General features: G+C 40.4%; 1 protein-coding gene across 1 annotated transcript; it reads left to right on the top strand.

The window, feature by feature from the left end:
* Positions 1 to 900: 900 nt before the first annotated feature.
* Positions 901 to 24,656, top strand: GPR63 (G protein-coupled receptor 63). Its single transcript, XM_042889061.1, has 3 exons — positions 901 to 1,029; positions 17,960 to 18,076; positions 22,834 to 24,656. Exon 3 carries the CDS (start codon positions 22,978 to 22,980, stop codon positions 24,235 to 24,237), a length of 1,260 nt encoding a protein of 419 aa, XP_042744995.1. The 5' UTR covers positions 901 to 1,029; positions 17,960 to 18,076; positions 22,834 to 22,977; the 3' UTR covers positions 24,238 to 24,656.
* Positions 24,657 to 25,430: the final 774 nt, after the last annotated feature.

The raw sequence follows: 25,430 nt of genomic DNA, 5'->3' as shown, positions 1-25,430 counted from the left end.
GCATGGAGCTGTGCTGAGGAAAAGGCAGGGTGGAGGTTAGGGAAAGGTTCTGCACCAGAGGGTGGTGGGCATGGAACTGGACGTCCAGAGCAGTGTCATGGCCCCAAGCTGCCAGAGTTCAAGATGCACAGGGACAACACTCAGCCACAGGATTTGAATTTTGGGTGGTGCTGTGTGTAGCCTGGGGATCGACTCAGTGATGCTTGTGGATCCCTTCCAACTCGGGATATTCTAAGATTCTATGATTTTATCATTATTTCTTCCTTTACATATGGAAGAGCTGCAACATCACACCACAACACACATGTTGCATTTACATCCCTGCCAGATAGGAGGTTGGAATTACTACCTCTGCCTTCAGCACCTCTCTAACCCGGCTTTCTAAGAGCGCTGTCTCCGACTCAGCAGCAGCGCACAACACGCTCAGAGGTGGGCAGTGACCGCAGACTCGCTTGGCACTGGGCTGGGGCGCACCAGACGGGTTCGAGGACGGGAACCGGGCAGCTCGGCAGAAGATCGCAAACCTCCTCCGCCGGCAGCTGCAACTCCGCCGAGCCGGAGCGTGCGCGCGCCCCCGGGAGGCGGAGCCCCGTGCGGATGGGCGGGACCTGGCGGCGCTGCGGCGAGCGGGACGGGCGGCCGCGGGCGGGCGGGCGGTCGGTCGGTCAGTCAGTCAGGCAGGCGGACGGGCGGGAGGCAGTGGGGGAGAAGAGGCGCTGGCTCGCCGCCTGCTCGCTTCTTGTCCGGCGGTTCCGTGGCGCTGCCCGTGCAGCTCAGCCGGCGCTGGAGCGCATGGGGAGGCGGCGCTGAGCGGGCTGCGCTCCGCGGGGCCGTTGGGCACGGGCAGCGGCGCCGCGGGAGAGCGATGCTCCTCACTTTCTTGCCTGCGCTGCCCTTCCTCCTCCTCTTCTACCCTTTGAAGCTTTTGTTTTCCGCGGCCGCCTCGACGGCAGGAAACTTCCCGGAGGGATGGGCTTCGTCCGGGCTCGCGCCGCGCGGGGCTCTGCAGGGTGCCGGCCACGCTGCGAGGTGAGGCGAGGCGTCGTTCGGCGGCCGGGCTGCCCCTGCCCGGGATGGTCCGAGCGACGAGAGCGGACGCCGTTCCCCGCAGGCACCGTACGGCTATGCCGGCTGCCCGCTCCGGTCGGGGGTACTGCGAGCTGCGCTAGGCCGTCCCGGGCTGGGAGCTCCGAGGGAGCTGCTCGGGCTCAGGGTGGCCGGGAGGCGGCGGGACTGAATGGCTGCGGGGTCCTGCCGCCACGGCTGGGCGCTGCCCTGCGCTGCGGGGGTTCCTCCGAAGGCGGCGGCGGGCGGGGGGGCGGCGCTTCCGGCGCGCTGCTTGGCCCCGGGGCCGGGCTCGTTCCGCGGGGCGAGCGAGGCGGCGTTGTGTCGGCATGTGGGCGTGCGGGAGGGTTGGCTGGGGACCGACTGCTGCTGGTGCTGGCAGGTACGGGGTGCTGCGGGGGCACTCCCGGAAAATAGGAGTGCCTCGCTGAATAACATCGCTTGTTCTTTCGTCTTTTCTAAACGCCTGCTCTTTTCCTTTGGATATGCAGCGTGGTCTCGCGTGTGCTTGGCTTTTAAAACTCAGTAATACAGAGCAGGCTACTGTAGCTCACAGAGCACGTCGTAAAGTTCACCTCGCAGAGCAGCCCGAAGCTTTCAAGAGACGGGCTGCGCTTAAGGATGCGACAGGAGCGGGCACGGTTCTGATGGCCGGGGCTGGGTACGGCTGGCACTTTCCCAGTCGTGCTCAGAGGGATTATTAACCAAAACTGTGTGTTCGTACCGGATTGGTTTACAAAAGGGACAGTTCTGTGTAGGTTACGTAGACTCTTCCTGGATGTGTGAAGTTATGAAGGGATCTCAAAGAGTACTGCTTAATCAGCGATGTACTGACAGCTCTCCGATGTCTTTTTATGGATGTTTTTGTGGTTACCTATTGTGAAAATGCGTTTGCCAGCATTGCTCTAGCCAAGTTTCCAGGATAACATCATAGATTCACTTATATTTTTAGTCTGTAAAAGCAGACTTAATAATTCTACTAATTGCAAGCCATTTCTAAATAACTTTCAATTGAAATGTCTACTGCCAGATGATTGTCCCTCAGAAACCTGGCTCCTCACACTGTTGTTGCATGACTCACTTATTAGGCAGTGGCCTCGCTGTAAGAAGGCATGTCAAATGCATGTAGAACTTTTCTTTTTTAAACTAAAGAAATTAAAATTGGACAGTGGGTGTCATTAGACCATGTGTGAAGTCCGCCTGCTCCGATGGAGCAGGAACACGCCAAGATGATCTCTACTCATTTCTAGTTTTCTTCTTATATTATACAAGGTGTAGGTAATTTTTGTGTGTTTCATGGTATTTGGCATTTAAAATCTTCCTGTAAGAGTAACAACAGATAAAGCCTGGAGATGCTGGGTCTTCTACCTGTTAGTTAAATATCCCAAGATCGTTCTCTCGCCCTAAAGCCTGTTGGCATGGATTAGCCCTTGTCAGTGTTGCTGACCTTCATAGAGAGGGGAGCTGTGTAAGAGCAACTTGCTGGGACTGTTTCCTTGCTCCTGCTGCATCCAAATCATGCTCAAGGGTTGTGTGGGAGAGCTGTAGTGGGCCGGGATGTGAAGCACGCTGTGCTGGTCTGCAGCGGGTTGGCAGTCTGTGTCATCAAGTGAGCTCCATCACCTGGGAGTAGTTCCTGGTGTTGTTTGGTGCACTGATGCAGGTACAATCTATCAGTAACACTGTAAGTAGTCTTTCTTAAGCCTGTGCTCAGTCACAGTGATCTAATTTGCCTGCATCAAGGAGCACAGGCGTTGCAAAATACTGTTTTTCTTCGTCAGTTGCTGATACCTGCCAGGGCTGCTGCTTTCTCCTTGTGCAGGTGGGTGCAGAGGGGGCAAGTGGAGCCTTGGTGGCTTTCCTGCTTGCCCATAAAGGAGACTAAGAGATCCAGAAGACGGCACAACTTTCATCTGCCTTCAGGGAGCGTGCTTCCAATGCACTGCATATCCCAGTGGCTAGATGTGAACCCATCCATGGCCTGTGTTCTGATGTTGTTTTGATATCTTCCAAATTGTTTTGCTAACAGTACTGGGCAGAGTAACTTTCAAAAAATTCTCTAGCGAAGATTATTTACGTTTAGATGCCAGCAGATATTACTACACTGTTAAAATTATTAGAGTAGATATTTAAAATAAATCTTGTGAGCCTTGGTCATTCTTGCAGTCTTTCTTTTTGACACTGAAATTGGTGCACAGCTCTGCAGTATCTTACAGATTGTTTCAATAATGAAATGCTCTGAATGTTACACTTTTTGCTGTGCTTGGTTTTTGGATATGGATATATCTAGGCTATCTCACATAATAGTCTCATAAATAATTTTCAAAGCAATTCTCAAGGATATCAGATTTAATTGTTACAAATGAAAGAAGTGAGACAAGAAGAAGCGTGGCCATTTTTCTGAGGAATCTCGGTTGTAGAATCCAGAAATAGAGTCTCAGATTGAAAATTGATCTGTCAGGTCACACTGCCTCTTGTAGACAAAGAAAATACTTGAACAGAATGGTGTATTTTATCCCTGTACTTGCTAACAGCCATTATTTTGCTAACCTGGCTAGTGGTGTAGTTTGAACTTGAGGAAAATTGTTTAGTTGCTGCATTTTCAGCTGAGGATAGCTTATTTAAATCTTATGTGTGTTGTGGGACTTGGTAAGTGCTTTAAGTGCTTTCCTGAACAGGCAGTTTAAGCGGAGGTCTCTGAAATTCCATTCAATTTCATTTGAATGTAACATTAGAAAATATTAATCTCAACATGCACTTTAGGAGAAAGGTGAGCAGTCCTTTCCTTCTCCCTTTGTGCAGAAGCACTGTTTCCGTAGGTTGTTTGCACTTGGGCATATGTTGAAGTGTTGAAGGAGTCCTATTGGTTTGAACGGCGCTTAGAGAAATCTCTTGCATAGCTGTAACCTAATTTACCTCAATCTAGATGGAGATTATACAAAAGCTGTGTTTGAAAGAATGTTGTTCAGGCCACATAAGCACAGAAGTGTTTGAAAATTTAAAGCTATGAAGTGTTGGATAAGGCCTTTGGGAGCTCTGCTTTATACGATGTAGGATCCATTTTTTTTTTTTTTCCCAGAGCATTTAGTGTCTAAAAACAAGCAGCCAAAATTAGTGGATGCTTTTTGCATCCCTTCCCTGATTTTCTCCTTCTTGGAGTTACTGAAATGGAGTCTGGCTTGTGTTGATTAAATATGACGTGGTAGTACACAGTAATTATAGGGAGAAGGAGTGCTGGGCCTTCTAAAGGAAGTTGGATTCCATGTGGATAAATAGTATTTAGTCACATAATTAAAGACTGTGTCATAGTGTTTAATTGGATTTCTGTAACTGTTAGTCCTCAAGTCTTGTGAGCCTGACTTTCAAACCTTAGTAGCATTTACTTTTTAACATTAAAAAAGTAAATAAGAGTGTGTAGTTTTCACAATTTTTTTTCCCCCTCCCTAAAACAAGTAATTATTTTGTGGAGTGAAAGATCCCTTCCCTTGTCTTAGCAGAGTTAGAACATGTAGATGCTGGTTTGGACTTTAGCTACCTGACCCTGTAGCCACAAGTTGTGATTCATATGTGGATAGACAAGGAAGGAAAGTAGCATGACTTATATATGGAATGTGAAGATGATTATCTCAATTTTCCCTTGTTATCTGTCAGTTTCAATGTAATATAATGTAGCTGACTTAAGAAGGATGACAAAATGCTGGGGCTTGGTTTCCATTCTGTTATCCACATGGCAATGCTGTCTGGTGAATTTACTGTTTTCTCCACAATATTTTCCCCTTACTGCCCTATTTCTTCTGGGCTGTCTTGTTGGCCAGCTGCTTTCTGTGCTTTTCTGCCAGAACCTTCCCTTGGTTGATCTTGTGTAATTTCTAATTGCTGGTCATTTTTAATTGGGCAGTTAGAATATTTTATCTTGATCTAATCTGCAGCTATCTAGTCTCTTTGAAGTTTCTATTTTTTCTCTCACATGATGATGCATTATGTTTTCCAGTAGGTGCCTGTATTATTATGGTTGCTGGTTTAAGAGGTAAATCTGAGCCTTCAGCCTGATGATCTGAAAGCTAGCTATCCTGTTTTGGTTTTCAGCATCATTAGGTCTATGGACCCCTGTCTGGCAAATTGAACCCCACAGACAACAGGCTTCCTTTCAGGGATCTGTTAGAAATTAGCTATGCAGTGTGGTAACACTGCTGTATTCTCAGCTGCCCTTCCAGGTACTTGTACAGCTAGTAGAGAAAAATAAGCTTGTTCAGAAAGTGGTTTATCCCAGCTGTGATTGGATTGCTGTCTGTGCCTCTGCTCTTTGTGGTGAGAACCCTGATGCCTCTATTAGCCTTGCTATCCACCTATTAGGACAGCTAATATTAGGGAAATTAATTCTTAGTGAGCACCTTTGCAAACATCTATTTTATTGTCGTTATTCAGTATATGGTCGCGTTCCTTACTTAAAACCCACTCTAAATGAGCAAAAGTTCATTTTGATGTGTGCTTCTCAACATTGTTTATCCCTGTAGTATCTCAGTTCTTCAGGAGCATCATGTTATTCATTACTTCACTGTCTCATGCAAGCTTTCTCTTCAAAAACATTTATGAAATAGACACAGACTTACAGGAAAAAGTTCACAGACAGAACTGTCTTCCATTTGAGTTTTGGAAATGAGGGGAAAATTGCAACAAACGAGGAGGAAGTGTAAATTTTAAATACAAATGGAAAAAATAATACTCCTATCTTTCTAAAGCTATAAAGAACTCAGTACTTGATACTTCCTGAAATGATTATTGATGCACGTTTTCTGCGTCAGTGTAACTCGCTGAATTACTCCTTACAGAGTATTGTACAAGGTTTGTTGTGTATTACGATAGAAAAGGTATGTGAAAAACAGATGACTTTTTCTTTGTCAAATGTGAAAAGTAATTTCAAAACACACAATATTATATGTTGATTCAAATCTTCTATGGATAGTATATACTCCAGCAAGCCTTCTATTACTTGATCACTTTGATTTAGAATCTTCTGTCTGTTGCCATTTCTAAGTTTTCTCAAGACTTTTCTTTCTGGAATTGTACATGCTTTTTGTGGATGCGTTTAGAAATGCATGCACATAATGCATTCATGGTATTTTTATTTCTGCACCTCTAAGTGTATGTGTATGTATTCTATATATGCATAAACTCTAAACTGAAATAATTATTTCAAGCTGTATTCCTATCCAAATTTCTTGTTCTTCCTCTTACTATCAAAATCATTTTAAGAAACAAACTAAGAATCTCTGAACTGAACTCTAACCTTCGTACATCTAGCTACATGAAGTATCCAAAGAATGTGTGCAGTATGTTGGTAGTTAAATTCCTCGAAAGTGCTCACTGGTACCTCAGAACTTTGTGTGCATGTATTGAGTACTCTGGACAAATTTGTGTGTGGCGTGGAGAGGAATTACCACATTTGGTGCCAAACCAACTGGCTAGCAGTGGACCTTCCCACCTCTTGCCTTATCTCTGATTTGAAGTGTACATGAATTGGTAGAGCTGAAAAATTAATTCCATCCTTCACACTCCCAAATCTTCAGCATGTCTGCTCAAGCGCCCAGTGTGTCATTTATGATAAAGAGGTGACATTTAAAATAAATGTAGCAATATTTAATGCTGACTCTCAAAGGCATGATCAGAGTATTTATAACAGGGAGAGGTTGTGCTATGCCTTACTAGTATTGGGACATCTGCGTCTGCCATAAGAAATTTTCATTGAATTTATAATGAGGATAGAGATGGGGCTAACCTAAATTAAAAACCTTTTCCCTCCTCATTCTCCCTTTTTTTTTTTTTTTTTTTTTTTTTTTTTGTAAGATAAGGCAGATTCAGACTGCAGGCATCTTTCCTAGAAATATCAAATCAAAGCATAACGTTTCAGGTAATAGCACTTAGGCTGTTAGAGTGCTAGATCCAAATGAGCTGGATTACATCCGTGTTTTCAAGGCCACCACAAATAATAGACTTGAAAAAGCATCTCCACAGTACACTGGCAGTACAGTGATGTGCTCCTAGCTGTTGTCAGCAAGGCTGAAATCAGTCCTCATATATTCTGTCAGGTTTCCCTGCTGTTTTCCAAGTCTGTCTCTGTTCCTGGGTGGGACACACCTATGAAGCATTATGCAGCTGTTACATAGAAATATATCACTGAACCAATTGTTTACACAGTTCAGATGCATACAGGCAGGTGTAGTTATTTAGATAAGTAGAAATCATATGCTGTGCTGTTAAGAAACAAGGTAACTGTTTCAGGTATCTGTTTTAGCTTAGATTACTTTTGCTTTCCAGAAATAATAATGTCTGACCACTGACCAAGCTGACTACTTCAGTTCTCTGTTGAAATTAGCTGAGATCAGTCTCAGCCTTAGTAGGAAGGATATGGCTGGTGAGGAACAACAAAGCATTATTAAAGGAAACAATCGGTTGTCATATCTTAAGATGGGGTTTCTTATTGATGAGTGCTTCATGCAGTTTGTGAGATGTTGTCCAAAGGGCTTCTCAGTTTGCTGCTCAGTGTGGGAAGTGGCAACAGATCTGGGTCCAAAGAGCTGTCATCTACACAGCAAAGAGATTACGTGCGTTTTGAAAATGATTTCAAAAAGCAAGTTTAATAAACTATATTCATTAGTTAATCTGTGATTGATAGATAACCTTCTGAGATCTTGCTGTGGTCACTCATACAATGTAGAAGTTGTTACATACAAATTATTCTTTATTAATATTTGTGAATTCGAGCTGTTAGGTTGGAACTGAATTTCGCTTGCTGGTTGGAGTTGCCAAATTTATGCAAAATGATGTACATGCGAGATGCATTCTGCTATTTTAAGTCGTATCTGTTCTTCCTGGTAGGAGATGTCCTGGTGGCATTCACTGTTTCATCTTAACTTGGCTGCATCACTGCAGAATTGCTTGTCATCCTCCAGTCTCAAAACTGATTTTCCTGACTATTTTAGCTCTTACCTAAAGTTTTTGGGTGAGTACAGTAACAAATTACTTCAGCAAGTGGCTGAAAAATATTTTGATAAAGACTGTTGCCTTGAGTAACAAATTAGGGTTGAGCTGGATCCACACAAGGTTCAAACTGTTCTGTGGGCTAGCCTGAAGTTGTGGCATGCATGGTCACAGTTGGACAGTGCTTTCTAATGCGGGACATCATCTCTGACATAAAGTTGGTGTGCATAATCTCTCCTTCACCGCGAGGGATCAGGGTCTTCAGCAGCTTTGCTTAGGATCGCGATGTCGAGGAATTGATGCTGTTGTAACATCACTTTCAACTTGGAAGTCGAAAGACTGCATGCTGTTTGCAGTACGTGAACCACTGATTCAAGTGATGGGGAATTTGCATCTGAGTGTGTTCTTTAAGAACGTTATTGCCTTTTGGATTCATTTATGTGCTTGCTAATCACAGTGACTAGATGCTGTTCAAAATATAAATGTTTTTGAGGCTATTTCCGGTGTACAGGAGGATATGGTTTAGGAATTTAGCTTTCTGCAGCCAGATGGATTATAGCGTTGCTAAGGAAACAGACTATAAATGAAGTGGCAGCTGAGTGTCCCTAGAACATCAGACTGCTTGAAGCTGGTATTTTAAACTCTTTTAGGTGTGTAGATAAATTGATGATGCGATGAGAAGTTAATTTCCTGCATTTTACACTTCATTAATTTTCATTGCTTTGTTAGTATTTACAAAAGATACCTTAAATTCCCACACAGCCATCCTGGTTTGTAGGTCACTGAATAAAAAATTGCTGTTAAAATTAGAAAGTGGACAAAAACTTTACAGTAAAGCGGATCCTAAAGTAGACATTAGAACTACAGGACAGCAGTTAGATAATGGTTTAGAAAAGGCCTCGCAGCCTCACGGTCCTACTGAAAACCCAAGACTATGAAATAAGCTGGTATTGTTTCAACTTTGTGGGAAAGAGTAAAAGCTACTCTGGACCTGATGAAGTCATAAATCTGGAGCTTCATGTATAAGCTATAAAACACGTGTATTTTACTTGGCTGCTGCCATTGACTGAACAAGGAGAAGGCAGGAACCTGAGCTGTGAGTAGCCCAAATATTTACAAACCTTCAAAAAGGGCATATAGGTGGGTTGTAGGTGCTCCCCTGCCCACTTAACCAAAGCGGTAATTTAAGAGGTAGTAAACCTCACATGCTTGTTTCACAATTTCTTGCTTTGCACCTAAGTGCCTTGTCTTCCTGCAGTTAAAGTCCTTTCCTTGCAAGCTGGGTGGGGTTGGAAACACTGACTGACTAGAATAACTGGTGCTATTCATTTTCTCAGCATTGTGTGAGTTGTGGCTTAATGCATGAGGAATAAGTAGTCTGTATCCAATAGGAAACATTTAGGATTACACTCGCTTTCAAACAAAAGCCTCAAAATGACAGTAGAAGATAGACAGTGAAGGGCAGCACAAAAACAGGGGAGTCTGCTCTGCTGTTTTGAAATTGTATCCTGTGCATACATGGGTGTAAATTACAGTGTATGAGCAAGTGCTTATAATTTTATTTGAACATTTTATGGGGAATGCTTACTCAAAATGGAACAATATGCAAGAATTTCATGAGTAATTTTCGCTTAAGAAAAGAAATTAGACATCTGCAATGAGATCAGGCACAGGTTGAGTCTGTAGCGCTTCAGAAACTTCAGTACTTCTATAATGAAAAGAGGATATCTGAAAAGCTCATTGTAAAAATAAAAAGTATATGAACTTAACAAGCAAAGATAGTTTATGCTATAAATAGGAAATAGGAGGCTGAGGAAGGATTTGATGTATGTACAGGTGGTTGTTAGAATTGCCATTCTATGTTTGCTGAATTGAAATGAAATTTTCAATAAAATACGTTCTGGTGTTCAGTATTAAACCTCTTCAATGTGCAGCATTAGAACTGCTATTTGGAGTACATTGGAAGAAAGAATTTCTGGCCTTTTCAGCCACGTAGTCAATAGAGGTCACTGGAGGAGATGACATTAAGTGCACTAGAGCCTTTCCCTACATTTGTCATATGGCTGGCTTTGTTACATTGATAGGGGTACTGTTAGCCTGTAAATCTATCAGCACCTGCCACTGTCATATCACTTGGAAATAGCCAGGAACAGGGTTGAGCTGTTAAAGGATATAAATCATGATCTATATTTGCTCTTGAAGTACCCCTTTTCCAAGAAATTTTAGTATTGAGACATACTAATTGTTCAGGTGGCTATTTCCTTCCAGAAAGATCCATTGCATCTTTCCTGAAAGTCTCTCTCCTCTCTTATATGTCTGTTGGGTGCATAGGGAGCAGCTGGAAACTATAGGAAAGCCATCAAGGAGAAGAGTTTGCTGGTGGATCACATTAACTGCTGTTGCAGAGTGCCCTTAGGAAATAAGGTAGCAAGGAGAAGTCAGAAAGCGAGATAAAACTTTTGTGAAGGATGAACTGTGGCTCTTAGACTGCTGGTTTAGCCTGGATGAGAGCCGTACTTTAGTAAGGGATGCTGGAATGAGTCTTGTTGAAATGATCTTTTCTCTTGTAAATGAAATAATGATGTGTAACAGTGTTGGCTTTTATTGGAGACATTATAGAGAAATACATTGTTAAAATTTTTAAATAGAAAAAAAAAAATCTTTGTTAGTCAAAGGCTTCTGTTATTTTGAATCACCTTAGAGTGCATGAGAGCTGCTAATAGAAGCTTGACTGGAGTAGGAAAGTGTTTTCAATAGAACTAAAGAGAAAATAACTAGATCAGGCAAAATTACTTAATGTATCCTAGAGAAAGGCAGAAAAGATACATTTTAGTTGACAGTTTAACAAGTACTTTAAAATCAACATTTTTATCTTGGAAATGTAGGAGGAGCATCGCTTCTGATTTGATATGTATCCTTTTCTAGATCTTGTAATAAATAATGTTAATTCCAACACAAAGAATATTTTAGGGATTATAAAGAGATTTTTATAAAGTGCACTGGCAAGGGTTTTATTGCCTGGTTTCTTCTGATGGACCTCGTTACTGTTTTTTTTTTTTCCCCCTATACATCTTGCCTGTAACTTTGTTCCTGACTTTGTCAGTATGCTTCTCTTTCAGAAATCTATGAGTTGAATTTTTTCAGCAATTTCTGAGTAGTTGAAATCAAATTAGAAATTGTGTGTTAGGCTTATTACCCTGTTCAAAGTACTTATGAGGGGAAAAGCAAGGAGAAGGAGACTGAGAGGGGTGATGAGGAGAAAGAGAGACAGAAAGAAAAGCATCACCAGTCCAGGTTCCAGTGTTGACTCAGCCAATGGACGGGAAGGTTGCTTGATCTGTGAGAATGCTCATCCAGAGGTTCTGAAGCCCCTGAAGTATCAAAGACTTCAAGACCTCTCCCCTTAAACTTATCTCAGGCATTCTTTTTGTGCCTGCCATGTTTACAGTGTTTACCATCAACAAGTTTGTTATCAGCAAGTCTGCAGTCAAAACATAAAAGTAAACAGAAGTTTTGGGCCAAGCAAGATTGCCTGCACAGGACTCCCTTGTCTGACCATGTCTTCAGCATGTAGCGTGTTGTCGTGGCAGTGGTCTGTCTTGCAAGTGTTTGAGACTACTCCAGATATACCACAGAAAAAAGTGTTTTTCGTTGGCCATGGTACATCTCATGGATCAAACTTCATTTTGCCCCTGTCCATTGCAGGGGAGTTGGACTAGATGGCCCTCAGAGATCCCTTCCAGCTCTAAGGATTCTATAAGTCATAGACTGTGGTGATCTGAATATAGCAGATAGGGCAAAAGAAGAGAAAGAATGAGGAGAAATGATAAAAGAGATGGAGATGGATTCTGGAGATCATAACTTACAAGAATTCTATGTTAATAACTAAAATCAGAATTTGAATAATTTACAAGCCGTTTTCCCCACCCCATGAATCTTAAAAAGCTTAACAGGGGGTCAGATCAATCCAGCTTTCAAGAGATCTCCTCAACAGTCGCATAGTTTGAAACAATCCTCGGTCATTTCAGTGATTTTTTTCATTGTAGCACAGGCCTCCACACCATGACTCAGACATCTTACAATTTGTCTTTGATGTTGATTTGTACAGAATACACGAAAAAATAGAAAAAAAAAACAAGCAAGCATAGGCTTTACACATGATAATGCAATATAAAATAAAAGCAACATAACGATTACATTTCCTGTTTGTAGAAGTGATACTAATCCTCCTTTGAGTGAAAGTCCAACAAGTAAGATTTTAACTAGCCACCCTCCACTGTCACTCTGCTGCAGATATTGAATAATGTCTTAAATTTAATTAAGATAATTTTTGATGGCAGTTGATTCATTAAATATGTTAAAATGCAGCTTTTCTAATGCCACTGCAGGCAGGCCTTCTATCACATCTCAAGGGAACCCTTTCTTGATACCTTCAGCCCATAATATACTTCTTGCTCCAGGGGGATGGCGATTTCCTTGCTGTTCCATTCTCCTAATGGCAGGCTTAGATTTAACAATATTCCCCCTGAGTTCCCACCCTTCTGAGCTATTTCTCTCTGGGTCATGGGCTCTCTTTGATTTCCCTGTCTTGTCTGATTCATGGAGCCAACACATCATGCAAACAATCTTGTAACTTAACTGCATAGAGATTCAAAGAGTCTGTCAGACCCTGGATCAGGGAAGTCTGTATTGGAGTTGGCTACTAATAACTAGGAGAGTGCTGCTCCTGAATTAATTGCCTATTATGCATCACTTGGAGGCAAACATCCTTTTGCATGCTTTCTGACCAATGATTTACAATTGGGGTTTCAGTACACACTGAGTCTCTTGTTTCTCCAAGAGAACCAAGTTAACCAGCCCAGTATGCAGCTCTTTACAGACCAGCATTCTGCTCAATCATTGGTAGTTAAGAAAATTCCAGGCCCATAATATCCCCGTTCCTCATCTTCTGATAACAAGACTTGGTCTCCACCTGTCAGAGATATGTCCCGTACATTTTTTTTGCCCTTCTGTTTGTCTGTTGAAATACCTATCTTTTTGAGCTGCCATCAACACTACTCGTAATACAGCATGCATCATGGTGTTTTTTTGCTCTACAGCAAGGATTGTAATCCTTTCCTCTGCAGGATTGGGATCGTGCTAGTTGTTCTGAGCCTAAGCCATTCCCTTTGGTGGAGTGCATGCATTATGCCTTTTCAACTTCTTGGTTACAGGGAAGCAATCCAGCACTGGCATTTCCTGGGCAGCCATGGCTTGCCACTGCACATAGCACTGTCAGTATCCCTCATACCTCTCCTGTCTTATGGCATATAGCTACAGGGTAATCTCCAGAACTTCGTGTAGTGAGAGGGTCCTGCTGACTATGCCAAATTAAGATGTTGTGTCCTGTTAGGTTTGTGGACTGGGAATGCCGTAACTGTATCCTGGGAGACAGCTGATCTGGTGTACAGTTTGTTTAATAGTTTCTAAGTAGCAATACCACAGAGTATTGCAAAAGCCACTCAATTAGCTATGAAGTTATTTGCGGCAGCAAATTATAAGGTGCTTACAAATATCAGTCCTACAAGGGATTTGAATTGTTTGATTGGTATTTGTTTTCTTTGCATTATTTAAAAAAAAAAAATAAAAATAAAAAAAAATCAAAGAATTAAATAGTGTTATCTCTTGTATTACATTAAAACAAAGCAGCATGCTTTAAAATTCATCAGATTGGTTCATTTAAATATTTTTGACTTACAAATATCTTTTATTTAAAAAAAAAAAAAAAAGGTTCATGATTTATGGAACGTTTCCAAGCCTTGCCAGTCACACCTGTATAGAAATTGTTTCTGACTGTATTGCACGGGATCTGCATGTCTGTGGTATGTCATCTCACCCTGAGCTGTCCAAATGAGAACTCTTCAATTTAACAGTTTTTCTAATCTGTTGTACGAACAGGATTGATTTCTAACTAGGATTGTTTCTCAGAGGTGAATTTGCTGTCTTCAGACAGCGTTATGCCAGTTAACTGGCATGAGACAAAAATTAGTCTGAAGCCATAGATGACATGGCTTAAAATAGTTGTTAGCCTCTTTCCATGTTATGAAAAATAAGATAATAGTCTGATGTGTAACTATTAGTCTGAGTTAGAATATCACAACAAATTTAGGGTAAATCTGGAAAAGAACACAAGCCACTGTTGTACTATTTTGTTGTGTTACACATTTCTGGTTTTGGCTGATTAGAGATGCTAGTAACTATCAAAGATGCATGCACACATATATACACACATGTATATTTAAAATAGTAAATCTTTATGTAATTGCAGCTAAATCTGATCTAGACAGCATTTAAGAGCAGGATGCCACAAGAAGCTGCATTTCTGTTGCTGAAACATTGTCAACTCATTTAACTTGTTATGGGCATGTCTGCTCTGTAAGCCAAGTAAGAGCTATGCAGAGAAGGTGGATGAGACCAGGCTCTTCTCGGTGATATGCAGCAGTAAGGAGCAGTGGCCTAAAACTTGAACACAGGAAGTTCCGTACAAACATGCAGAAGACCTTCTTTACAGTAAGAGTGACAGAGCAGGTTGCCTAGAGAGGTTGTGGACTTTCCTGTGGAGACATTCAAGACCTGTCCAGATGCCTACCTGTGCAACCTATTATGGGGAATCTGCTTTATCATGGAGACTGGACTCAATGATCTCTTAAGCTCCCTTCCAACCCCTGCAATTCCGTGATTCTGTGACATGCCAAGGAGCAAGATCCATATCACCTGCAGGGCATCAGCAGGCTCTTGGGCAGAAGAAGAATTTGACGGTAGCATGAGCTGAATTTCTATGAGAGAAGCATAATCAGGACCCTTTTGCTCTAGGAACTCACCCGCATCTCAGGAACCCAGTGTGGGCTTCACAATTTGAAGAGAGTACTAATTCAGTGATTTTGTGTGTGTGTGTATGTCAATCTAATATAATTGTAGGAGTTGGAAGGGACCTCCAGAGACCATTTAGTCCAACCCCTGCTAGAGCAGGTTCCTTATAGTTGATAGCACAGAAAGGCATCCAAGTCTTGAATACGTTCAGAGAAGGAGACTCCACTACCTCTCTGGGCAGCCTGTTCCAGTGGTCTGCTACCGTCACTGTAAAGTTTTTCCTTATGCTTGTATGGAACTTCTGATGTTCCTGTATGTTCCCTATGTCCCTTGTCCTATCACTGGACATCACCAAAAAAAGCCTTGACTCCAGCATTTGGATATTCATAAGCATTGATAAGATCACATCTCAGTCTTCTTCAGGCTGAGCAGTCCGAAATCTCTCAGCTTTTCCTCATAAGGAAACGTGTCAGGCCCCTAAACATCTTTGTAGCTGTCTGCTGGACTCTCACTAGTAATTCCCTGTCTTTCCTAAACCGAGGAGACCAGAACTGGACCCAGTATTCAGAATGAGGCCTCACTGGGGCGGAATAGAAGGGGTCACAGCTGATCATGCTGTTTTTAGTGCACCTCAGAATACCGCTGGCCTTCTTAGCCACAGTGGCACGCTGTTGGCTCATCACTTGTCAGTGGCTAATCACTTATCCATTAGTGTCTCTGTATCTTTCTGTAAAAAAGATGAGTTTTCATTACATTGATTTCAGTTCAAAATCAAGTTTATTCTTATAGGAGAGACAGCTTAATAAATTCCATCAATATAATACACCGTTGATGATAATGTTACTCATTTCTAAAAGTTGATTTTTTAAAACCCTTTGTATTTGGGAAAATTTTTATGTTAATATGAAAACAAACCAGAAAATGCATTTTCCCTTATTAGAAGAAGACAGTGCAGTAGTGTGCTGAGTGTGCTGCAGCACTACGAAGGAGGAATGGGCAATTTAATACAGGGAACCTGTAGGTCTCTACTTGTGGTATATGAAGATGAAATATCAATTTTCCATTCAATCAGAGAATGTACTGGAGAAGTTGCTCTATATGAAAAACTAAAATAGTCTTAGGACAGATGTTAAAAGTTTGTGACTCAAAGCAGATTTTTTTTTTTACTTGCCTGTAATCTTTTCATAGTCTGATTAATTATTTTTTTTTTTAATGGAGAAAGTAAGATTTCAGTATTAGGTACATTTAAGATTTTGGAGTACATTTTGAAATGTCAGGAATACATTAAGAAAAATATTTAAAAAGTGACCAAGGACTAAGTGCAACTAAATGTAGAGAAATACCAGTAAAGTACTTGACAAAAGTTACAACTCATTTGAAAGGCAATAGTATACAGGAGGCATAACGTTTTTGAGGCCTTATATAACCTGTTGCTAAGTCTTTAGGGCAGTCCAAATGCTGTGGGAAATGTTTTAAAATTTAATGATTGCTTAGATTCTGCTCTTTCAGGTCTTTGTAAATGACAGTTCCTGGTTTGAGGAGGTTGAATTAGACCTGATAAGATGCAAATTCCTCTAAGATTATCAGTGTTGACAAGTTTTGCACAGCACTGTCTTGAATGTGATCTATATTAAGTACCTCATAGCATACTGAGGCCAGATCTGAACCATGCTCTTATGCTTTGATCTGCGTATGCCAGCAGTTTCAGGCCAGTGTGAAGCTGTTAACTTGGTTTGCCAGGTTCTGTTGTAATCCAGATCAGTCCTCCTGCTACAGGACTGGGGAATTTCTCTCAGGAAGGCTTTGTGGTGGAACTGGAATCCTCACATTTAAAATTCATTGCAGAACTGTGTAGGAGTACAGAGCTTTTCCCCTCTGTTCACATTATCAAACAGATAAACAAACAAAAAGCCCAACAAATCACTTATAGTGGGGGAGAAAAAAGGAACGTCATTTGGAAAATGTTAACCTCTGGTTGCCAACACAAAACTACCTAAATAGGTTTGTTCTGTAGAAGGCACATTTCTCAGTAAGTGCCTGTCTGGCAAACCAGGCCTTGCATTTTGAATGTTTGAAGTCCCTGTTAACTTGGTTGCATGTACAGAAAATCAGCACTGCAGTGGCTGAAGGAATCAGGATGTTATGAGTGGTCTTGAAGTATGAATTGTTCTTAGTGCTTCCCTCCTAGGAGATCACTGTTTTATATTAAAACAATATTTAGAAATAAGTCAGGTCATTGGCATCCTTTGGTATAACATACACTCAGCTTTCAAGGCTCGTAGAAATTTTATCGCTTCCTTCTGAGTGTATATGGGGAAACTACACAAATTTGGTATCTCAATTAACAACGTATATGTCATGAATGAATATGCAGCATTTAGCTGTGGTTGGCCCTTTTTGCAAAAATCATTTTAGCTACTTGAGACGTAACAACCTTGATGATAGCTGATGGTTGACTGATATTGGAGCATATAGTGGAAATGCTAAGATCCTGTTTGTTCCTGTTGTTTGCTCTTGCTTGTTCTTCCTCTCCAGACCTGCTTTCTTGCCTTTTGTTTTGCCAGAACCGTTACTCTGATATCTTTGCTTCTTGGGAAATGCTTACTCAGCTTATCCTGTGAGGCATTTCTTCTGAGAGGCTTTTGAGGTTTCAACCTCAGGTTTCTCATGTTTAGATTAAATGTGTAGTTTAACAGATTGGATAAGACTTGTGGCAACCAATTTTGGTACACTTGTTGCCAAACAAGTAATTATACATACCTGGATGAAATTAAAACAGGATGCAGCACTAGTCCTGGAATATCTGAGTATTAAATGTTGAGATTTTAATGTTCCATGGCTGAGACCCGAGGATCAATTTGGCTTAATTAAACTGTACTGCATAAGATCTGTACCTTCTGCAAAATACAGAGCTGTGATCTGTGTTTTGACAGGATACACAGTGTATTCTACCTTTCCCAATAAAAAAATAAAGTTTTATTACAGGAAAAATTGTAGCAGTTATAAACTGATACAATTGTATCAGTTTATATAAAAATATATATATATATTTTTTTTTTTTGGACAGGTTATTTGGAAAAGGAATGATTTGCTGAGCAGAGCAGCACAAGATGACTTATGATTCCTGTTCTTCATGGAAGCCTGTCTGGATTCATATGCTTCTTTTTCTCCGTTATCAAAATTGGTATGTAGTGACTGCATGTATGATCCAAAATTCCACTTAAAATTTAGGAAGCAAAGTATTTAGGAAGCTTCTAACTTGATAGTTTTATATTAATAACTAGACAGAGATAGAAGTGAAGATCATGTTTTCAGTATTATTTTCAGCATTTACTGTTCACTTTGCTCTTCAAGAGTATTCAGTTCAGTACTCAACTTACAGATGGTTAATATGGCTGTTGAATTTGTGGGAAAAGCTGAGAACAGGAAAGAATCTGGGACTAGAAATGAATTTAAAACTATGTAAGGCCTTTCTTATGAGCTACAAATTGAGAACATGATTTTTCTCAAGAGAATATAAAATTATTAATTACATTTTGCATGTTTGTGGTTTAGAATAATAGTAATGATTTGCGTGGTTGGCATTTCTTGACAGTTGATGACTCTCTGAACTAAGGATAGAAATAAATATCCTCAAGAGGTCAATTAGTTGTACCTAATGACCCCAAACAGAGGTGGCTCTTCCCACACTGTACTTCCCTTTGAAAATTGCTGCAGTAATATTTATGGAGTGGAAAAGAGGAAAACTTTCTAAATTAAACTAATGCTTCTTGTGAGTAATTTTGTGCATTACAGTTGATTAGTTTCAATTTAGGACATGTAAATAGTTATTACAACTGAAAGCTGCTAGTTCCTTTCAGGGGGTTCAAGTGAGTAAGAGAACATTGTCCCTGCTGATTTGTGCTTTGATTCACCCTTTGCACTGGCTTTTGTAAAAGGCATTCCACTGCAATGTGTCTGCTTATTCTTAATGACATGAGAAACAGTGTTCAACTCATATTGAAATGGCGTTTTAGTTTTCTTTGTTCAGTAATGGTGCATGACAAAACATATGCTTCAGTATTTTCTATGTGTGTATATATATATACATATATATTTCTTGAAACAAAATAAGCTGGTGACCCTTCTACTTGATTTAGTTAATCGTCTCCTAATATTTTACTTTTTTATGGTTGTCTTGATGATTTCTTCTTGCCACATTTAACTTCAAAATTTTAGCAGCTGTAAAAAGATGCAGCAGGTTCCCTTTTGTGATTATGTAACACATTAACAAGAAATAGTGTACTCTACCAGGCACCTGTGAGCTTGAAGTTTCTGAAGAAAGATGACTTCTGTATGCTGAAAGAAATCTAAGAAATCTTGGATCTGGGCAATACTGGAAATATGCTTACTTTTAGCAGATAAATTTAATAAATCATTGAACATTCTGGCAGCACACCATAGCATGTTCTGATCTACATTAAACATAGCTATTATTGTGCTACTGTTTTTACAAGTAGAAAACTTGCTGTTTTGGCTGTGTTGGAGTTACTGGGTTTGTTTGATGTCTTTGCATGTAAGATACAATCTTTTTTTTCTGGTTGAGCATGCTACCCAGATTTTGAACAGAAATGTATTTACCTTTAAGTTTCTAAAACTGTTAAAAACAGACACCATAGTTCTAGCAATAATTATATTTGATGAATAGAATTTGTATGGTATTTAGCTTTAAGTGTGTACTTCATTGAAATAATTCTGTCTATTATGGTCTATAAAAAGAAAGTTGCATATGAGTGAGAACCTTGCTTTAAAGGAAATGTGCATACCCAGTAATTTTCAGCACGGAAATGGAAAAAAGTGATTGTGTGAAGCTTTTTTGAATCTGAAAAGAATTGGTGATGTACACGGTCCAAAAATGAGAATGCTGTGACAAAAAGATATCTGCCTCTTGCTTGAGTACTTTCATCATCAAAAAGCATACCTATTTAAATTACCAAAGCACGGTGATCTTTCACAAGCTGTGCAGTTACCATTCAGCAATGACTCTGGCTTTGAAATTACAGGATCTCTCTTTTTCAAAAAACAGGTGAGGACTGGAATGAAATGCCTATGAAGCTGTGTTATTGGTCCCTTTCTTTCATTCGCTATTTTTGTCCTTATGCAATTTTTGATATGTTGAGGGGATAGGAAGATACATGGGAAAGGAAAAATATGAGGTGCATGTTTAATAATTGCGTGAATGCTCATGACAGAAGTCCTGTGAATACAATATATGTATGTGACTGCTACAGAAGAGATCCTTTTGAACTTGCTGTCTGAATGCTAACGACTTCTATGAAGTGTAATACCCAAGAAAGAACATTTGCCTGAAGTGGTCACACAGCCTTTGCGGTCAGGTGAGGAAAGCAGGATGATTCACCTCTTTCAGGTATAAGCATCCATACTAAGATTATGTGAATTATCTCTTAAATTGCCTTCTGAACTCGCAGAAGTTCTACGGCATCCACAGAATCCCATGGCTAATATTTTCACAATTTTAGGATAATTGTTTCCTTTGGCTTCTCCTTACTATGTGGCAGCAATCATTCACTTTTTCTGTGCCACTAACAATTCTGTAATGATCCTGTGGTACCTTTTTTCAGTCACTTTTGAATGGAGATCAGACAAAGCAGAATTGAACTGAAGATAGGTGGTGCCATGAATGTGTATTGTAGCAGATAGTGTATCTAAATATATATTGTACATGGATAGCTCCTTTCTCCTTTCACTTGCTCCCAGTGTTGGTACCAAACAGAACGTGAATGCATACTGTGAGTAGGATTTGTGTTATCAAGTACAGGCATCTCAAATTAGTAACACAAATTTATCACAGTGTTCAGAGATGGAGGACATTGATTGCCCTCCATCACGAGAATAGCCTGAAAGTGACTGCTGCTATTGTCCAGATTGAATGAGAGGAATCCCACTTTGTCTTTCTGGCTGTAGTGATTTTTATTTTTTTTTAAAGACATATAATGCTTCTGGTTTCCAGCTTGTTTAGATGCCAGAGTACTCTGTGAGTCCAAGATAGAGAGGAGTTCTGTAAAGAGCTCCTGAGGAGCTCTCAGCTCTTTTGCATTTTATTTGTCTGTGAAAACAGTGAATATTTGATAAATACATAGGACAGTACCTGTAAATTCTAAAAGGAACTGTTGCACTGTATCAGCATAATAATGAGGGAGGGAGATCAGCATAATGTCTGAGGGTTAAATTTACAGGGAAAAAAGAGAATGTACAGTTAAACATAACATAAAGTTTGCTGCAGGGGAGGAGGGTTGTAGCAACTAAAGAATTAGTTTCCTATACATTGATGCGAGTCAGTCACTAAGTAAAACAAATTGAGCAATACTTTAATTCTGTGGATGAGTTACTTGATAACAAACAGCAGGTTGGGATGTTTTACCTGTTTCTTCCTGAGGCATTTGATGCTGTTGACTGACTTGAAGCAAGGGATTATGTAATATGTAGGGAAGCTCAGATGAGTTCACTTTTCAGTGCCTAGCAAACAGGCAGATAGGTGATAGTGGCATTATGTAAGTTGTTTGGAAATATTACTAATGCTTCGAGCTGTAGGTGATTTCAAAGCAAAATCTTGAAGTTATGAAATTATTTAAATACTAGAGAATCCAGGTAATTACAGGCTTGGTAGTCTGACCTCAGTTCCTGGGAACATTATGGAGCATTTCATCTTAAATGTCATCATACAGCATAAATGAGTGATCGTAAGTAGCCAGCACGAGTTATGAAGAGCAGATCCTGCCTGGCTACCCTGATCTCTTTCAATGACAAGATGACCCACTTAGTAGATGATGGAAAAGCTGTAGATGTTGTTTACCTGAAACTTTAGTAAAGCACTTGGTACCATTTGTCACAGCATTCTCATGGAGAAACTGGCTGTTCTTAGTTTGGACAAGAGGTGAGTTTTGCAGGGTGAAAGACTAGCTGGATGGCTGGACTCACGGTCACAGTGAATGGAGTTCAGTTGGTGGTCAGTCACCAGTGGTGATCCCCAGGGCTCACTAATGTGGCTAGTTTTGTTTAATATTTTTTTCAACAATCTTGATGAGAGGATTGAGCACATCCTTAGTGAGTACACTTATTTTCTTACTTTCAAGCAGAGGGCTTTGGATAGGCTAGATCGATGGGCTGATTCTGTTCGCATGACATACAATAAGACCAAGTGGTGGGTCCTGCACTTGGGTCATAAGAACCCAATGGAATGATACAGTTTTGGGGGAGAGTGACTGGAAAGCTGCCTGATAGCAGAAGACCTGAGGGCGCTAGCTGACAACCAGCTGAACATGAGCCAGCAATGTGCCCATATTGTAATGAGGGCCAATGGAATCCTGGCTTGCATCAGAAATAGCATGATCAGCAGAACCAGGGAAGTGATTGTCCCCTTGTACATGGGACTGGTGAGAGTTATAACTCATGTACTGTGCTCAGTTTAGGGCTCCTCACTACAAGAACTATGCTGAGTTGCTAGAGCGTTAGTAGAGAAGAGCAACAAAGCTGGTAAATGAACTAGAAAATAAGAGTTATGAGGAGCTAGTAAGGGAACTGGAGTTGTTTAATCTGGACATTATGGTAATGAGGGAAGACCTCACTGCTCTCCACAACTACCTGGAAGGAGGTCACAGAAAAGAGGCTGTTGATCTCTTTTTCTTTGGTGACAAATGATAGACATGAGGGAATGGTCTCGTGTTGTCCCAGGGGATGTTTAAATTGCACATTAGGAAGAATAAGGAAGACCAAATATTACTAGACTCCTCTCATGTGTGCTTAAGTAAAGGGTGTCAATCTAAAGTGTAAAGATGTGTTAGGATTACTTTTGTCATTAAGGAAAACAAGTACTCATTTGGTTCCCAATGATTTTAGAGAATCTTATTTGTTTGTTTTTTTTTTCTAATTCTTCTTTTTCAGATGGAAGTACAGACATGGATTTAAGAGCTTTGATACTTTTGGATGTTTAATTCAGATTTGGTAAATGACATGGAATAAGATACTGCCTGAACAAGATGAAATGCCTTGAAGACCTTTGGTTCTGCTTTCATTCTTCCTGAAGCAATGGTTTTCTCAGCAATGTTGACACCAACCAATTCTGGGACCTCAAATGCTACTTTTATTGTTTATGAAAATTCCTACACGAATTTTACCACTCCCCAGGTCTTACTTCGTAGTGGCACAACACAGCCACTGAGATATAGTTCAGGTGCTGTGCTCACCACTGAGAGAAGTACTTTTCTGGTACACACTACAGCTGTCCTGCCATCACAAGAAGTTTTCAGGAGCTTGAGTTTGCCACTCCAGATCATACTTTCTGCTGCTATGATATTTATTGTGTTGGTTTCATTCCTTGGAAACTTTGTTGTATGCCTCATGGTCTACCAGAAGGCAGCTATGCGATCTGCAATTAACATTCTCTTAGCAAGCCTGGCTTTTGCAGACATGCTGCTGGCAGTGCTGAACATGCCTTTTGCTCTGATAACAATCATTACCACTCACTGGATTTTTGGGGATATCTTCTGCAGAGTCTCTGCCATGTTTTTTTGGCTTTTTGTCATAGAGGGGGTAGCAATTCTTCTTATCATTAGCATCGACCGATTTCTTATTATAGTTCAGAGACAGGATAAACTGACACCTTACCGTGCGAAGATTCTCATTGTGATTTCCTGGGCAGCATCCTTTGTTGTTGCTTTTCCGTTATCAGTAGGGAATCCTAATCTGCAGATACCCTCGAGAGCACCTCAGTGTGTTTTTGGCTACTCTACTAGCCCCGGTTACCAAGCATACGTGATAATTATCTTGCTAATTTCTTTTTTTATTCCATTCTTGGTAATGCTATATTCTTTTATGGGCATACTCAACACCGTCCGCCACAATGCAGTTCGTATCCATAGCCACCCTGACAGCATATGCCTCAGCCAGGCCAGCAAACTTGGTCTCATGAGCTTACAGAGACCTTTTCAGATGAACATTGATATGAGCTTTAAAACTCGTGCCTTCACCACCATCTTGATTTTGTTCCTTGTCTTCATAGTGTGTTGGGCACCCTTCACCACTTACAGCCTTATTGCCACATTCAACAGCCACTTCTACTACAAGCACAACTTTTTTGAGATAAGCACTTGGCTCCTCTGGCTCTGCTACCTCAAGTCTGCACTGAACCCACTGATTTACTACTGGAGGATTAAGAAGTTTCATGATGCATGCTTAGACTTGATGCCTAAATACTTCAAGTTTTTGCCACAGCTACCTGGCCATACAAGGCGGCGCATTCGACCCAGTGCCATCTATGTATGTGGAGAACATCGGTCAGTAGTGTAAAGCTGCTGTTGTATGACAGTGATTGTTACTGTTTGGGATAATTTGTTTTCGGGCTTTTTGTTTTGTTCTATATGGCTTCTTCAGTGTGGCCATATCTTATAACTTGATAAAATTTTCCAGTACTCTGTGCAATTTTGGGAGAAAAAACGGAAGGAAGGTAATTGGTTATAGGTGGGTTTACTACCAGAATACAATGTAAAGAAAATAACAAATGTTACCTCTGGGATTCCATGGAAATCCATTCTTTTAAACAAAAATTGCATTTGTAACATTTTGTCAGGCCGATGCTTACTAGGCCTGCAGTTGCATCTAATTGTAGGGATTTTTTATGCTGCTAAGATACAGTATATTTAGTTGGTGTAATTTTTCTGAAAAAATGTTGCTGCTGTCTGCCAATATATCAGAGCCAAAAAGTCTCATTAGATAACTTCTATTTAATTTTAACAATATTTCAGAAGTTTTGATTGTGATGTTGTAAGACAGGTTTGTTTTTTTTTTAATATTTCCATTAATATTTTTGTGCACTTTAAAAAAAAAAAAATGCTATAGATTTTTTTCATTGGAATATTTTGTTCTGTACTGAAGGGGCGTTATTGTTATTATTTGTTATATTGGTGAATTTCAGTGAAAGTCCCATGTAATTTATGTTGTAGCTACAATTACAGTCATAAATCTGCTTTTTTTTTCTAACAATTGTTCAAAAGTAACAACTCTGCAGTTCCTGGGGGAGCTGGGAGGAAATAACAGGAGAGAGAAGGAGAGAAAGGAGTGGAAAAATCATATCCTGAGGTCTAGGCTAACATGAGATTTTGAAAAAAAGGAGTTCATTTGAAAATTGTCTGGGGGGAAAGAGGTAGCTGTAGTTACTTTGAGTTGTTAGAAGCTACTCGAACCTAATGATACTGTAGAAAAGCTATCAGGAGTTGACTTTGTGCTTGCAGTTCACACTGTGTTGAAATAGCACTGTTTCTACGTGAAACTCATATAGGGCTAGGAATGCTCCATGCAGCTGAAGTTGTGCTGTCAGGTTATGCAGATAGAGTTAGGGATAGCAGAAACCATACCTGAGGCTAGGACCTAGTCTATATAGAAGGGAAGAAAGTCCTCATTGCTTGTTTTTCATTTTAAGTATTGAACTGAATCCTAATAATAATGAATAACTGTTGGCCAGCAAATTTTGCTAGGGCTAGAAT

The sequence above is a fragment of the Lagopus leucura genome, unplaced genomic scaffold (genome assembly GCF_019238085.1).
Source record: "Lagopus leucura isolate 7727_CA_CO unplaced genomic scaffold, USGS_WTPT01 Super-Scaffold_73, whole genome shotgun sequence".
NCBI classification, from domain to species: Eukaryota; Metazoa; Chordata; class Aves; order Galliformes; family Phasianidae; genus Lagopus; species Lagopus leucura.
This window is presented reverse-complemented; position numbering and strand designations above follow the sequence as displayed.